The 16727-nt window shown below is 42.6% G+C and overlaps 1 protein-coding gene across 4 annotated transcripts in view; it reads right to left on the reverse strand.

Annotated features, from left to right (window-relative positions):
• LOC138981301 (sodium- and chloride-dependent neutral and basic amino acid transporter B(0+)-like) overlaps positions 1-16727 on the reverse strand; it is a 58796-nt gene that overhangs the window by 32010 nt on the left and 10059 nt on the right. For all 4 annotated transcript variants that reach the window (XM_070354191.1, XM_070354182.1, XM_070354174.1 and 1 more), the window contains exon 2: positions 737-863. In XM_070354191.1, the coding sequence (XP_070210292.1) occupies positions 737-863 (127 nt within the window). The remainder of the gene's footprint in view (positions 1-736; positions 864-16727) is intronic.

A 16727-nucleotide genomic window follows, 5' to 3' on the forward strand; every position in this document is an offset into this window, starting at 1 on the left:
CAGATTCGCCCTTGATGACCAAAGTCATTAATTAATTTTTAAGCCTCCAAGCTGAAATGCAATACCAAAGTCCGGCCTTTGTCGAAGATTGCTTGGCCAAAATTTCAATCAATTTGATTGAAAAATGAGGGTGTGACAGTGCCGCCTCAACTTTTACAAAATGCCGGATATGACGTCATCAAAGACATTTTTCGATATCATACCCAGGAACTCTCATGAAAAATGTCATAAAGATCGGTCCAGTAGTTTACTCTGAATCGCTCTACACACACACACACGCACAGACACAGACACACACACACACACACACACACACACACACACACACACACACACACACACACACACACACACACACACACACACACACACACACACACAAAGAAGATGCTTCACATATCAATATGAAATATGCTAACAAAAATCCAAGTAACTTATTTTTAGAAGACGAAGTTCAAGTTCGTCTTGGCAAATTTGTTACGGATTGTTTTAGCATTGTATAATGCATTATTATTATTTGTTGTTTGTTGTGTCAATAACTTTACTGGTTCATGACAATAAACATTATTCTATTCTATTCTATTCTATTCTATTCACACACACACATACACCACGACCCTCGTCTCGATTCCCCCCTCTACGTTAAAACATTTAGTCAAAACTTGACTAAATGTAAAAATAAGAGGGAGACAGATAATGTTTAAATACAGATCAATCCTGAAAGACATGCACGCACCTCCGCCGTTCTCATAGGCGAGGATGGGGAACCGCCAGACATTGCCGAGCCCAACAGCATACCCCAGACACGACAGCAGAAAGTCCAGCTTGCTCCCCCAGTTGCCTCTCTCCTCGTTCTCATCCCCCTGCAAGGTAACAGGTGGGTGGTTTAAACAACTCAATTATAAAGTATAGTGTGTACCGAGAAAAAGTCTGCACACACGTGAGAATATATACACAACTATAAAGGCACGCAGGTCGTTCAGCATGAACGCACCCGTGCACGTGCGTACGTACGCACGAACGCACCCCCAAACTCGCACACACACACACACACACACACACACACACACACACATACACACAAAGAGTGTCTACTAGAACAAAGCGTACACACTTACATACAAAAGTAAAAACGCAAACTCACGAACACACACACACTCTCATACACACGCTCATACACAGACGGACGTACGTAAGTACACACACACACACACACATATATATATATAAATCATCAGAAATTGTGAAAGAAACAATTGAAAGTCAGCAGAGACTTTCTTCCGAGATTTGTTAAAATCTCTTAGCAGAGATAGAGAGAGAAGTAAGTATCCCTTCACAGACAGCCTATTGGGAGCATCAGACCCTCCTCAAGGGGGACCGAGATTTACAGAGCAAAGTCCCTTTGTGGGGGACGTATCGCGAGGTAATCTAGTCCTGAGGAGGACCATTGTATTTGTACCTAGACCAGACACGTGTTTCGACACTATTGTGTCTCATCAGTGGTCAGGTGGTACTGATGGCGAGAGTTGTCAACCCATGGTATCCAACTAAGAAGCAAACCATTCTCTGAATGGTAGCTTCTGTTGGCATGGGAGACTACCCTCATCTGACAACCCCAAGAGGATATCTTTATTTAAGGCCAAAGTGTAGAATTGATATTTATTAAGAAAGAATTTAGAAATTTAGACAAGTTTTAACCAAGAAATTAGGTTAAAACAAGGGAAATTTGAAAAAGCCTAAAGGGAGGTAACTCTGTACCAGCCTGCAGATCCAGAAATGGATACGCGAACAAGTTAGATCTAATTTTGAAAAGGTTAAACAGGAAAAGCGGTCAACTTTTCACTGCTGTTCAACACAGGACTTGGTAAAGAAGAAGTTTTCTGCTTTATTCAATTGGATCGCTTTAAAGGCGATGCAACTTTCACGGTGACCACATTATAAAACATCAGAAATTGTGAAAGAAACAATTGAAAGTCAGCAGAGACTTTCTTCCGAGATTTGTTAAAATCTCTTAGCAGAGATAGAGAGAGAAGTAAGTATCCCTTCACAGACAGCCTATTGGGAGCATCAGACCCTCCTCAAGGGATATATATATATATATGTCAAAAGCAGGAGTAAACACAAGTTCATGTACATGCTTGTATTGCGCTTCTTTCAGTCAGCGGCAGACGGGATTAAAAGTAATGCAAGATGGAATTAATGAGAAGATATGTGTTAGCCCCCAGTCAACAAAGTATGTTTGAGTTGATTCATCTTGAAAGTTTACCAAGAAAGCAGGACACCTCAAATAAAGCTGCAAAAATGGCTTCAAGTCTAGGTTTTGCCAGTTAACTTCTTCGTCTTCTCCTTCTTCTTCTTCAACGTTTGAGTGTTGTGTCTCTCATAGTCTGAGGTTTTCTTATGAGAATTGGTAAGTTAAACGAATATCGTTTATCGTTCATTAAGAGAACGTTAATCGCTTATTCCTCACTTCTTTAGTATTTAAGAAGGCAGCATTGAGTTACGGTTTCCTTTTTACCTCATTTACATTTTTGCGAAACGAAAGATTTGATAGAGTGTCATCTGCTTTTTGAACAAACGTGTTTGAAATGTCTGCCCAAACAATTCATCTCTTTTATGGCATTTTCAAGTTTAATTCTTTCTTGAAGTTGACATAGCAAGTGTCGTCGACATCGTCTTGTCATCTGTCATTTTCTAATTTTGTTTCAAGCATGCTTTTAATGGCACACTTGAATTTCAAGAGTTGCAAATTGTCATTCAAGTGCTAGTCTTTCGGATGAGACGAAAAACCGAGGTCCCTTCGTGTACACTACATTGGGGTGTGCACGTCACAGATCCCACGATTGACAAAAGGGTCTTTCATGGCAAAATTGTACAGGCATAGATAAAAAATGTCCACCAAAACACCCGTGTGACTTGGAATAATAGGCCGTGAAAAGTAGGATATGCGCCGAAATGGCTGCGATCTGCTGGTCGATGTGAATGCGTGATGTATTGTGTAAAAAAAATTCCATCTCACACGGCATAAATAGATCCCTGCGCCTTGAGTCCGAGTCTGGAGATACGCGCGCGATATAAGACTTCATATAATAATTCTGGACCTAAGCCCGTGAAAGCAGGCTATCTGCGTTGTGTCAGGTTTCCCGGCCCTGTTTTGTACAGCAATACGCATTTCTGTTGGTTGAAGACCTGTGACTACGAGGTCACAAAGTAAAAGTCAATATCTTAACATGCTCTCAAGAAAACTTATTGCTTACATCAGAATGCATTCCCTCTCCCTGCCTGGGCTTAGTTTTTGGTCTCTCCCTGTCTGAAATCCTGCCTGTCTACCCCTCTGTCTGTCTGTCTGTCTCTGTGTCTGTCTCTGTGTCTGTCTCTGTGTCTGTCTGTCTGTCTGTCTGTCTGTCTGTCTGTCTCTCTCTCTCTCTCTCTCTCTCTCTCTCTCTCTTTGTCTCTCTCATTCTCTTGCATGAGTCTGTGTGTAAGTGTGGAGGAGGGACGGGGGAAGGTCTTTTCGTTATTGCGAACCGCGTGACTAAATTGAAGGGTGTCCAAAACTGAGTCTATGAGTATTAAGCTCTTTCAAGCGTGCCTTGAACTGTACTTCAGTATTCACTCTCTCACCCCTTGTCTTTGTGCACGGGAGATCAACGACTTGACGTGTGACGAGTAGGAACGGAGTAACAGCTAGCTAGCTAGACCACATTAAAATTTTCGGGACAGGCAAGAAAGTAAGATCAAGCAATTCAACACCGACCGCATTCCTTTCCTTAAAGATACCTTTTTTCGCGTGTGAACGATCATGTATCATCTGCGGACCTGTTTTGGCTTTTACAGTGGAACCTCCCGTTTACGACTTCCAAAAATATCTGAGAAAATCAGGTCTTGAAAAGGAGTTTTAAAATGGAAGTACCTGTGCAAAGGTTATGTACAGAATATATGTAAAAAAGAAAAAATGTAAAAAAAAGAAAAAAGAAAAAAGAAAAAGAGCAAGGTTATAAGAGCGGGGACGTTTTAATTTCGTGTGTGTGTGTGTGTGTGTGTGTGTGTGTGTGTGTGTGTGTGTGTGTGTGTGTGTGTGTGTGTGTGTGTGTGCGTGCGTGCGTGTGTGTGTGTGTGTGTGTGTATGTGTGTGTGTACGTGCGTGCGTGCGTATGTGTGCGTGAGTGCGTGTGTGTGTGTGTGAGTGTGTGTGTGTGTGTGTGTGTGTGTGTGTGTGTGTGTGTGTTAAAAATAGGGTTCCACTGTACCAGGCATAAGATCGTCCTTGCCTTTTGACACTTACGAAAACTCCTCAGCCTTCCTGCTTTCTGTGCAGTGTGAAACATTGATGTTGAGTTGATGTGTTATTATTCCGCTGCAGTCGACTGGCCAAATAACACGGTCGTCGACAGAAGGATGATGTCACGAAAATAGCCGTCTGTCGCTTGTCACCTGTGGTAACCTTAAAGTTGGTGATGATGACCACGGGTTGATGAATTAATTTCGCCGATTGATAAAGTTTTCAGTTAAGAAAGTAACGCAGATTAATTCACATGACCGTTTTCACCGAAAGGATGGCAACTTTAACAGAAGGTGTAGTAGGGCCTCCTTTTTCTCTTTGTCACCTGAAGGTATTATGTCAACGCTCTCAGGAGGTAGGTAAACCGTGAGACTATCAACCCAAGTTTTCTAAAGGATATTATATCTGGTTATTTTTCTCTCCTCGTTTTTACATCTAGTCAAGTTTTGACTAAATGTTTTAACATAGAGGGGGAATCGAGACGAGGGTCGTGGTGTATGTGTGTGTGTGTGTATGTGTGTGTGTGTGTGTCTGTGTGTGTCTGTGTGTGTGTCTGTGTCTGTGTGTCTGTGTCTGTGCGTGTGTGTGTGTAGAGCGATTCAGAGTGAACTACTGGACCGATCTTTATGAAATTTGACATGAGAGTTTCTGGGAATGATATCCCCGGACATGTTTTCATTTTTTGGATAAATGTCTTTTATGACGTCATATCCGGCTTTTTGTAAAAGTTGAGGCGGCACTGACTGTCACACCCTCATTTTTCAATAAAACTGATTGAAATTTTGGCCAAGCAATCTTCGACAAAGGCCGGACTTTGGTATTGTATTTCAGATTGGAGGCTTAAAAATTAATTAATGACTTTGGTCATTAAAAATCTGAAAATTGTAATTAAAATAATTGTTTTTATAAAATGATCCAAAATTCTGATTCCAAAAACATATAAATATGTTATATTCGGATTAAAAACAAGCTCTGAAAATTAAAAATATAAAAATTATGATTAAATAAAATTTCCAAAATTGATGTAAAAACAATTTCATCTTATTCCTTGTCGGTTCCTGATTCCAAAAACATATAGATATGATATGTTTGGATTAAAAACACGCTCAGAAAGTTAAAACGAAGAGAAGTACAGAAAAGCGTGCTATGCATCACAGCGCAACCACTACCGCGCTAAACAGGCTCATTAATTTCACTGCCTTTTGCACGAGCGGCAGACTACGGTCATTGTGAAAAAATGCAGTGCGTTCAGTTTCATTCTGTGAGTTCCACAGCTTGACTAAATGTAGTAATTTCGCCTTACGCGACTTTTTTTTTCTCGTCGTTTCTTTCCCTTTCAAATGCACACTGTCGTATTACGTACGCTTCAGCGGAATTGTAAAGACTGCAAACATAAGTGGCTCTGAAAGATGTAGATCATGTCACAATGTGCTTGAAACCAATTTTCTAGTGACTTTTGAATCATAATCAGAAAAAATAGTTTATTCGGACAGCTTGTTGCAAGGAATGGGGGATGAACGAGAGGTCGAGATCGAGAGACACACGCAGACAAATGGAGACCGACAGACGCAGAGAGAGAGAAAAAAACAGAGAGAGAAGAGAGAGAGAGAGAGAGAGAGAGAGAGAGAGAGAGAGAGAGAGAGAGAGAGAGAGAAACAGAGAGAAACAGAGAGAAACAGAGAGAGAGAGAGAGGGGGAGAGAGAGAGAGAGGGATAGAGAGAGGGGGAGAGAGAGAGAGAGGGGGTCGGAGAGAGAGTTAGAGAGGGGAGAGAGAGTTAGAGATGGGAGAGAGAGTTAGAGAGGGGAGAGAGAGAGTTAGAGAGGGGAGAGAGAGTTGGGACGGCGCGTTCCTCATTTGAGAGACATTATTATCCTACATACGTGAGAGAGACACCCGTGAGATAATAATCGTTCAAATCACACGTGTGTATATCATGTAAATGAGGTCATGTCAAGCAAATCTGGCAGGGACCTGTTTTTCCACTGCTTATGATGCCAAAGTCACCGAGACAAACGTCATTATAGAATAAAAAATTGTGCTCGCTAATCACCCTCGATGATTTTTTAGGACTAACACGTCACGCCACACTTTCAGAGTGACGTTTCTTTGCTTTGACGTAATAGATTGCACGAGGCTTTAGAAGAGATCGAGGTTCCAAAACAAGCGTCTTCAATTTGCAGGACATTTTCGTAGAGGTTACATGCCGAGTCTCAGTGATTATTAAAAATAATGGTCGAAGTTAGCGGATCATGAAAAATGCGAGCTTCAGCGAGCTTTTTCATGACCGCGAACTGAGACCATTATTTTTAATAATCACTGAGACGAGGTGTGTAACCTCTTTATTCCTCCTTTCTTCAGTTATTCCAAAAAACCAGGAGTTTTTGTGCGAAAGTTTGATCGAATCCGAATCACTCAACCAGTCAACCTGCGCAGGCGATCGATTAATGCGCGGTTGTATAGTTCCGTGCAAATCATTCCATTCTGTTTTTAGTTTCCCTGTTTTGGACTAAAATCAAGTACACAGATATGCTGTTATTCTGCTGTGGCGGTAAAGGCAGATATTGTGTGTTCTGTTTATGTTTTAGTATCGCTTAGTAAATGTTCTTTCGTCAAATGGGACTAGCAGACGAACTTTTGCACCCGTGTTCCAACGTTAATTACTGTATGAAGTTCAGTTTTCTGGGGAAAATAGTGTATGAAACCGCTTTATGTTGTTTAAATTGATGAGATGTGTGCATTTGGTTGCGTGTGATCTGTTTATAAAATGAAATATTGTTGAAAACTGACCGTCGGATTGCAGTCAGTGTTGTCGAAGAAACTGCGTTAAAAGAAGGGGAACTACTCTTGTCGCCAGAGTATGAGTTACTTGCCTTGGGAATTTGCTTGTGATGAACGGTTTGTGCACGGCAGATCTAGATTCAGAAAACAACCGAACTCATGGATTTTATATGGAGATTCATGTGTTCAGGCCTGTAGTTGTTAATTTAAATGCGGTATGTTTGTATTGTTTGCTCCAGAGATGTATACTTCGTACGTATAGAGCGTTCGGAACTTTTCAGTCGCAAAAGTAGTACCGAAACAGAACAGCTTCTCAACCCATTGCACTATCGAGGATTCAGGCTGTTGCTGGCTCGTTATTTGTTTGGTTGCTGGGTCATTATCGAAAAATAACTAGCTCTACAAGTTTACAGAGGTAAAGAAGCAGAGGGGGGAATAAAGTAAAATACACGTAAGTACAGTATGTAGGATAAACAGAATACTACATGGCTTACTGTGTCGTACCAGATTTACACTCGTTGCTTTTTCAAATAGTGAACAGCTCGCTTTCGCTCGCAGTTCAATATTTTAAAAAACAACTCGTGTAAATCTGGTACGACACAGCAAGCCATGTAGTATTCTCTATTTTTGCCACATCTATCTAGACAACTAGACATTGCGGCAGACTGGACTGCGAGAAACTGGACTGTGGCAAACTGAACTGCGGCAGACTAGTACTGGACTGCGGCAAGTTGAACTGCGGCAAACTGGACTGCGTGCGGCAAACTGAACTGCGGTAGACTGGGCTGCGGCAAACAGGACTGCGTCAAATTGAACTGCGACAGACTGGGTTGTGGCAGACTGGGACAGCGTAAACTGAACTGCGGTAGACTGGGCTGCGGCAAACAGGACTGCGGTAAACTGAACTGCGGTAGGTAGACTGGGTAGTGGCAGACTGGACTGCGGCAGACTGGGATGCCACCCATCTACATGTACATGTAAGATCTCCCAGTCACGCTCATTTTGCACTCTGTCACTGGTCAACCCCATTTCATCCCTGGGGCGTGACGATTGCTTAATCAAGTCAACGCTTCGCTTCGGTGCACACTGAGAAGAATCGAGCGAAAACATGTCCAGCGCCTTGACTCTTCAAGTCAATTGTCACCTGGGGCGAACTGATCACTGTGAAACACTCAGATGTCACCGGTTGGAATACCGGCACGGTTAGCCTAGTGGTAAGGCGTCCGCCCCGTGATCGGGAGGTCGTGGGTTCGAACCCCGGCCGGGTCATACCTAAGACTTTAAAATTGGCAATCTAGTGGCTGCTCCGCCTGGCGTCTGGCATTATGGGGTTAGTGCTGGGACTGGTTGGTCCGGTGTCAGAATAATGTGACTGGGTGAGACATGAAGCCTGTGCTGCGACTTCTGTCTTGTGTGTGGCGCACGTTATATGTCAAAGCAGCACCGCCCTGATATGGCCCTTCGTGGTCGGCTGGGCGTTAAGCAAACAAACAAACAAACAAACAAAAAAACTAGGCGCGCTAGTGTCCAAGAATCGGCCCAGGCCTTGAGCAATGGGAGGAGACGATTAAAACGTAGCTTTGAAAGGAACTTGTTGAAAACATGACTGTCCTGTTTACCATGGTTAATTCCCTGGGTTTGATAATTACCTCTGTGTGTACACGCAAACACAAGACCAAATGCGCACGGAAAAGATCCTGTAATCCATGTCGGAGTTCGGTGGGTTATGGAAACACGAAAATACCCAGCATGCCTACTCAACGACGGCGGAGTGAGCTGACTATGCTCTCAGAGTATAGTGTGGGGAACCGAGCTCACAAATGGGCAAACGAGCTCACACGTAACCAGACATTTCTGGAACGCTGAAGAAGAGAAAAAAAGAAGATAATGACCACCCTGGGTTCTTTCAGAGACTTTAGAGTACAAAGTCTGTGTACTCTACAGTCTCTGGTTCGTTCTTGTGAATTTCCAAGAGAAGATAGTCGGACAAAGCGTGACCCTGGGAAAACTATACTGTTAATATTTAAAAATGGCGCCTTAAGTGTACTAATTTTAAAGGCACGATAAACAACAATCAACCAACCCACCAATCTGCCTCTCTCTCTCTCTGTGTCTCTCTCTTTCTCTCTCTCTCTCTCTTTCTCTCTCTCTCTCTCTCTCTCTCTCTCTTTCTCTCTCTCTCTCTTTCTTTGTCTGTCTCTGTCTCTCTCTCTCTCTTTCTCTCTCTCTCTTCTCTCTCTCTCTCTCTCTCTCTCTCTCTCTCTCTCTCTCTCTCTCTCTCTCTCTGTGCGTGTGGGTGTCCATATCTGTCGCTATGTATGTGTGTTTTTACACCCCCGGTATAGGGGTGTGTATAGGATTCGGTCGATGTGTTTGTTTGTTTGTGTGTTTGTGTTCGCATATAGATCTCAAGAATGAACGGACCGATCGTCACCAAACTTGGTGAACAGGTTCTATACATTCCTGAGACGGTCCTTACAAAATTTGGGACCAGTCAAACACACGGTTAGGGAGTTATTGGTGGATTAAGATTCTACAAGGACTTATAGAGGGACATATTAATGGTCAAAGGGAAATAACCTTCTCAGTTGGTGGCAGCGAGAATGGTAAGGACGGGGGTGTTTTTCCTACCTCGGAGGAATTTCTTGTTGTTTCTGTGTCTGTCTGTTTATTTGTCTGTCTGTCTCTCCGTCGGACTGGAATTCTCATTGGCGGTGGCAGTTAAGAGAAAAGAGGGAAGCATTTATATTCAGCCTTGATTGCTCAATGCAAATTTACGTACACGAATAATAAAACTGCGGAATAATTCTCAAGGGCCTTCACATCCTGGTACACTTGTACTGCGTTACAAACGGAATATTGATGTAGGTTTAGTTGTTTTTCCACTCGCCAACCGTAAGAAGACATTTCGCCTTTGTTTGATCCTGTTATTGAAGCATGTAGTTGTACAAAAGTAAAGGCACGTGTGGTGATATGAAACCAGGAATCAAAGATGAATTATAAGACAGAAAAGGAAAGAGAGAATGCTTTCTGTCGTACAGGCTAAATATTTCGCCTCTTAAGGACAAGGGAAGGGTTATATGATTCGAGTTTTACGCCCTCACGGCTTTTGACGAGATACACAAGTGTCTGCGTGTTTAGGTGGTATCAGCCATCTGCACTTATGGAAGAATGACCAAGATCTTTTACGTGCCACTGTGGTGACACGGGGTTGGGGCATGGCTTCCCTCTCTGGGTCTGCACATAAAGTTGACCCGTGTCCGTCCCGGCCCGAATTCGAACCTGCGACCTTCCGATCACAAATTCAGTGCTCTACCAACTGGCAACTGAGCTACCGGGCCCCCGAATAAGACAGACACACCGAGGCCCACTTTTAAGCTTTATGTCAAGCAAGCCTACTGTTTCGGTTAAAAACCTTCGGGACACGTTATCCCCATGTACACACACAGCACATGCAGTCAAATGAAACAAGGTATATGAAATGTAATAAAAAATACCTAGGCCCACTTTAAGGCGATGCTGCAGTAAATTAACACTTACGACAGTCACTGTTTTCAATTGCTTTGTACGTCTTTGTTTCTCGACTAGTTCTCATGGTTTTGGTACCGCTGTGTTCTGAAGACTCTGCACTTTCCATTGATAAAATGTTCACTGTATATAAATGGCTCAAACAAGTGATAAATGAATGGAGTAATTCATTTTTTTCCCGATTGAGGTACCTACTGTGACTATAACTGGAACCTCGCAGTGAGGGGGACATCACTGCAACAGTTGGACTATGTCCTTTTGTACCCGTGTACGTATGTTTGGTTTTGATTATCTGTCAGAGGAAGACTTTTTTGGGAAATATGAAATGCAAATGGCGGCCATAACTAATATTTTGCTGATCTACTTCCTCTAGCAGATAAACAAAACTACACATATATGTACACAGGTACATAAGGACGCAGACCAACTATTACGGTGATACCCTCCTCTCTGCTAGGTTCCAATTAGTCACAGTATGTAAAAGCTATTGGTGGCATTTTAACCCACAACAAGAATCCGTCAGGGTGTTGAGTTTGGGTATGTGACCAAGTGAAGCCCAACCAGATCTGAGATGGTGAGCCGATCTGTTTTCACGAGAAGGAGTGCGCTGGAAAGTATCCTTAGCGGATTATGACTTTATTCAGTTATTCTGCAGAAAAACAGAAATGCTGGAGAAAAACTGTTTGTTTCTGCAGCATTTCTGCATGATGTCATCTTTCGCGAGAGCAACGTTTTTTCTGCAGTAAAACAGTTTTACTGCAGTAAAATTGAAATCAAGAATGCTGCAGTAAAACGGTGATGTTGTTTTACTGGAGAAAAACAGTTTACACTTTTTCTTCAGCATTTTGGCATTATTCAGTTATTCTGCAGAAAAACAGAAATGCTGGAAAAAAAACCTGTCTTTTCTGCAGCATTTCTGCATAATGTCATCTTTCGCCGAAACAACGGGTTTTTCTGGAGCAAAACATTTTACTGCAGTAAAATTGAAATCAAGAATGCTGCAGTAAAACGGTGCTGTTGTTTTACTGCAGAAAACCTGTTTACACTTTTTCTGCAGCATTTTGTACTGGCTCATTATAATGTTGGAGCACGCGAGCCCCCCTCTGTCGAGAGATGGACTCATCCAGAATTACCAATAGTTAAAAACTATTATACTATCCCAGGGGGCGACGAATACAAACGCTACTTTACAAGGTCGTTCGTTTTTCTCCAGAAAAACTGTCACAGACTATTCTGAAGAAAAAGTTAATCGCAATAATGCTGCAGAAAACCAAGTAAACATTATGCTTCAGAAAAACTGTTTTACTGCAGTAAAAAACGTTGCTTTGGCGAAAGATGACATTATGCAGAAATGCTGCAGAAAAGACAGTTTTTCTCCAGCATTTCGGGTTTTCTCCAGAATAACTGAATAATGTCATAATCCGCCAAGAGCCAGTACAAAATGCTGCAGAAAAAAAATGTAAACAGGTTTTCTGCAGTAAAACAACAGCACCGTTTTACTGCAGCATTCTTGATTTCAATTTTACTGCAGTAAAATGTTTTGCTGCAGAAAAAAGCGCTGCTTCGGCGAAAGATGACATTATGCAGAAATGCTGCAGAAAAGAACGGCTTTTCTCCAGCATTTGTCTTTCTGCAGAATAACTGAATAAAGTCATAAAGTCCGCTAAGGATATGAAAGTACATAACACATACACACAAACAAGAAAATACCGACGCTTATTCTAAAGGGTATTGCCAAGTTAGACAGCAAATGGACACAGTTCACAAACTCTACACACATGTACTTCTTGCCACCTGACTTCCCCCATGGAGGTTGTTATGTTATATGAAGTCTTATATCGCGCGCGTATCTCCAGACTCGGACTCAAGGCGCAGGGATCTATTTATGCCGTGTGAGATGGAATTTTTTACACAATACATCACGCATTCACATCGACCAGCAGATCGCAGCCATTTCGGCGCATATCCTACTTTTCACGGCCTATTATTCCAAGTCACACGGGTATTTTGGTGGACATTTTTCATCTATGCCTGTACAATTTTGCCAGGAAAGACCCTTTTGTCAATCGTGGGATCTTTAACGTGCACACCCCAATGTAGTGTACACGAAGGGACCTCGGTTTTTTGTCTCATCCGAAAGACTAGCACTTGAACCCACCACCTAGGTTAGGAAAGGGGGGAGAAAATTGCTAACGCCCTGACCCAGGGTCGAACTCGCAACATCTCGCTTCCGAGCGCAAGTGCGTCACCACTCGGCCACCCAGTCCTTAGGTTGTTGTCCTTACCCTTATAACCTTATGACGTACACATTCTCTTGCTTCTTCTTGAGTTTGCGTCGGTTTCTTTACAGTGCTTTCTATAGCTTTACTGCTTTGATTTGGACGGCTTTCAGAAAAGACTCTGAATGGCCCACGAAAGGCTAAGAGGACAAATTAAACAGGGGCATACAAATCCGTGTGTATGTGCCGGGAAACGGGAGAAATGTACATGAAAGCTTAGGCCGTTGTTTGTTTTTACAGTTGGTCGTGGATCATGGCTTCTCAGTGAGACGTGAAGGACGGTTGAATAATGAAATGTCGATATGCAGAAGTACCGTAGCAGCTCACGCGGTGATTCTCGAAGTGAAATATATATGTTACCCTAAATTATGTTATGCATTTTTCGGTTAACAATCTATCATACAATCCGGGAAAATGTCAGCAAAAAAAGAAACGAGCCTATGGACATCCATAGGCAACAATAACATATGCCAACGCAGAGGGATAAAAACAGACACCAAACTATGCAAAGACGGAATGAGAAACAGGTCAACATGCAGTAGCTAGCCCTCGCTTCTTTTTGCCTCTTTGGGAGCGTATCAAGTCCAACTCGGTTCGCCTTACCTTACAGGGTCTGATACATTTTTTTGCGAGTACAAATACCAGGCGGTGTAAACTGCAGACACGGACGCACATACACAAGCACGCACGCACACGCACACTCACACACACACTCACACACACAAACGCACGCACGCACGCACGCACGCACGCACGCACACACTCTTGTATACATGCATTACATTAAACTTGAAAGCAAACACACCTTTCCTACATCATTGTTGTACATAATCAAACATAGCCAGAGTAAAGGGGCAAAAGGGCAATCACAACCACCCTAATATAGGGCCATACGCAAAAAACAAACATGCATGGATCGAAAACGGCTTGAAGACAGCGGTTAACCTGGTTCCTGTTATGTGTGTTTGTTTGTTTGTTTTGCTTAACGCCCAGCCGACCACGAAGGGCCATATCAGGGCGGTGCTGCTTTGACATATAACGTGCGCCACACATAAGACAGAAGTCGCAGCACAGGCTTCATGTCTCACCCAGTCACATTATTCTGACACCGGACCAACCAGTCCTAGCACTAACCCCATAATGCCAGACGCCAGGCGGAGCAGTCACTAGATTGCCAATTTTGAAGTCTTAGGTATGACCCGGCCGGGGTTCGAACCCACGACCTCCCTATCACGGGGCGGACGCCTTACCACTAGGCCAACCGTGCCGGTGTGCTATGTGTGCGAGTAAGTGTTCAGCTTCAAGGTTTGAAAGCATTCATTAGCCAGACATCCGGTGTTGGCTTGCAGAGAAAGCTTTAGGGCACTAATAGCTTATAGTACATGTACTACTGCCCAGCTCGTTAAAGACAAAGACATTGCAGTCTTAGGCCAAACACAAATATATGTTGGTTAAGGGACTGGGTGGCTGAGTGGTAACGCACTTGCGCTCGGAATCGAGAGGTTGCGTGTTCGACCCTGGGTCAGGCCGCTATTTTCTCCCCCCTTTCCTAACCTAGGTGGTGGGTTCAAGTGCTAGTCTTTCGGATGAGACGAAAAACCGAGGTCCCTTCGTGTACACTACATTGGGGTGTGCACGTTAAAGATCCCACGATTGACAAAAGGGTCTTTCCTGGCAAAATTGTATAGGCGTAGATAAAAATGTCCACCAAAATACCCGTGTGACCTGGAATAATAGGCCGTGAAAGGTGGATGCAGCGCCTAAAGGCAGTCGATCTACTGGCCGATGTGAATGCGTGATATATTGTGTAAAAAATTCCATCTCACACGGCATTAATAGGTAACATGCGCCTTGAGTCGCCTTGTGTGGTGAGATACGTGCGCGATATAAATCCTCGTAAATAAAAATTAAAAAAACGTGACCAAAAAAGATAGGGTCGGTAGGTCGGCTCTTTTATTATTTTTTAAATTATTTTTTCTTCAAAGTTTGTCGATTTTAAAGGAGGTGACTTCCCTTAGTCTCGGTATGGTTCGCAACATGTGCCAAACATGTTTTTTTGTGTGTGGAGAAATTAATGAAATGTTTTGGGGATGGCGGGAAAGAATAGGGTCGGTCGGGTTACCCTAAACCAACATATTTTTTTTTTGCCTTAGATATGGCTAGACGACATTTGAAGGAAAAAGAAGAACAAGAACAAGGAGAACAAGAACAAGAACAAGGAGAACAAGAACAAGAAGAACAAAAACAAGAAGAACAAGAACAAGAATAAGAAGAGCAAGAAGATCAAGAACAAGAAGATCAAGAACAAGAAGAACAAGAACAAAAAAAGCCAAGCCTACCACTACATGTACCACGCTTCATCAATGCCCGTGAGAGCACTGAGTTGGTTATGAAGAACTTCACGATAGAAGGACACAGACGATTTGTCTGAAGTCCTTGACGTAGGCTATGTTTTGCACTGACGTGAAATCTGTTTCAGCCGGACGTGTTTTTACGAAGGATTGAATTTCGAAGAAAGACACTGGTGTTTGACACCGCCAATAACTCTTGAAGGAGACTAACGTGAATAACATTACCAGGAACATACTGTTCTTAGCTTTCCCGAAGTGGCTTTAAATCAGTCAAACGCTCGAGTTCAACAATGTCTTGCACAGTATAACATATACACCTGGATTTACAAGAAACACTTTCTTTGTTGTGTGTGTGTGTGTGGCAGGAAAGGGGGGGGGGTGCAGGTAGCTGTTAATGGTCAAAAGCTAAAGGCAATGTTTTTAATTTTTAACTATACCCCTTAAGGAGTATGAAAGTAAAAGAGTAGATCGTCCAAACAGAGCGAAGAACATGTCACTCTCGTCTATATACATTCATGAGAATTTTCTACCCATGCATTCTTGTTACTGAACCATGGCTCATGGCATTCAATACCAGTCCTATTCACGCAGGATAAGCCACATACATAAAAGCGAAAGCTATTTATAGGGAACCCTTTAAGTACTATTGTATGCTTTATGCCCGTCTGTGGATTTTGTGTGTGTAAACGTTTAATTAAAAAACTCGTGTAAACCTGGTATCACACAGCAAGGCATGGAGTAATCTCTATTTCTCCCTTCCTTTGCTTTTGCATTATATTGTACCTATATCTCCTTTTATATATATGTTTTACATTTTGGAAAGTTATTGTTCCCTCTGGGGGGGAGGGGGGGGACCGGTCGAATGACATTATCTCGTAGAAAGAAAGCACAACACGGAGGATTGACACCCTGAAGTGTGCTAGAGGTTTCCAATTCTGACAAAAGAAACATTCAGATTTCAGTCAATAATCGTTCTGTGAAGAACTCTTTTGCGATGCCATTGAAAAACGATTACAGTTCAGAGTGTGTGCCTCCTTTATAACCTGTTCAGGTGCGCCAATGCTCTCATCGTGGTCTATTGTCCGCATTTGTACACATCAGTAATCGTGTCCTTTTCAAAGTATAAGAGAATTCAAATTGAAAGAAAAATCTTCTCGTCCTTTTTATATTTAGTCAAGTTTTGACTAAATATTTTAACATCGAGGGGGAATCGAAATGAGGGTCGTGGTGTATGTGCGTGTGTCTGTCTGTCTGTCTGTCTGTCTGTGTGTGTGTGTAGAGCGATTCAGACTAAACTACTGGACCGATCTTTATGAAATTTGACATGAGAGTTCCTGGGTATGAAATCCCCGAACGTTTTTTTCATGTTTTTTTGATAAATGTCTTTGATGACGTCATATCCGGCTTTTCGTGAAAGTTGAGGCGGCACTGTCACGCCCTCATTTTTCAACCAAATTGGTTGAAATTTTGGTCAAGTAATCTTCGACGAAGCCCGGACTTCGGTATT

The sequence above is a fragment of the Littorina saxatilis genome, linkage group LG1 (genome assembly GCF_037325665.1).
Source record: "Littorina saxatilis isolate snail1 linkage group LG1, US_GU_Lsax_2.0, whole genome shotgun sequence".
NCBI classification, from domain to species: Eukaryota; Metazoa; Mollusca; class Gastropoda; order Littorinimorpha; family Littorinidae; genus Littorina; species Littorina saxatilis.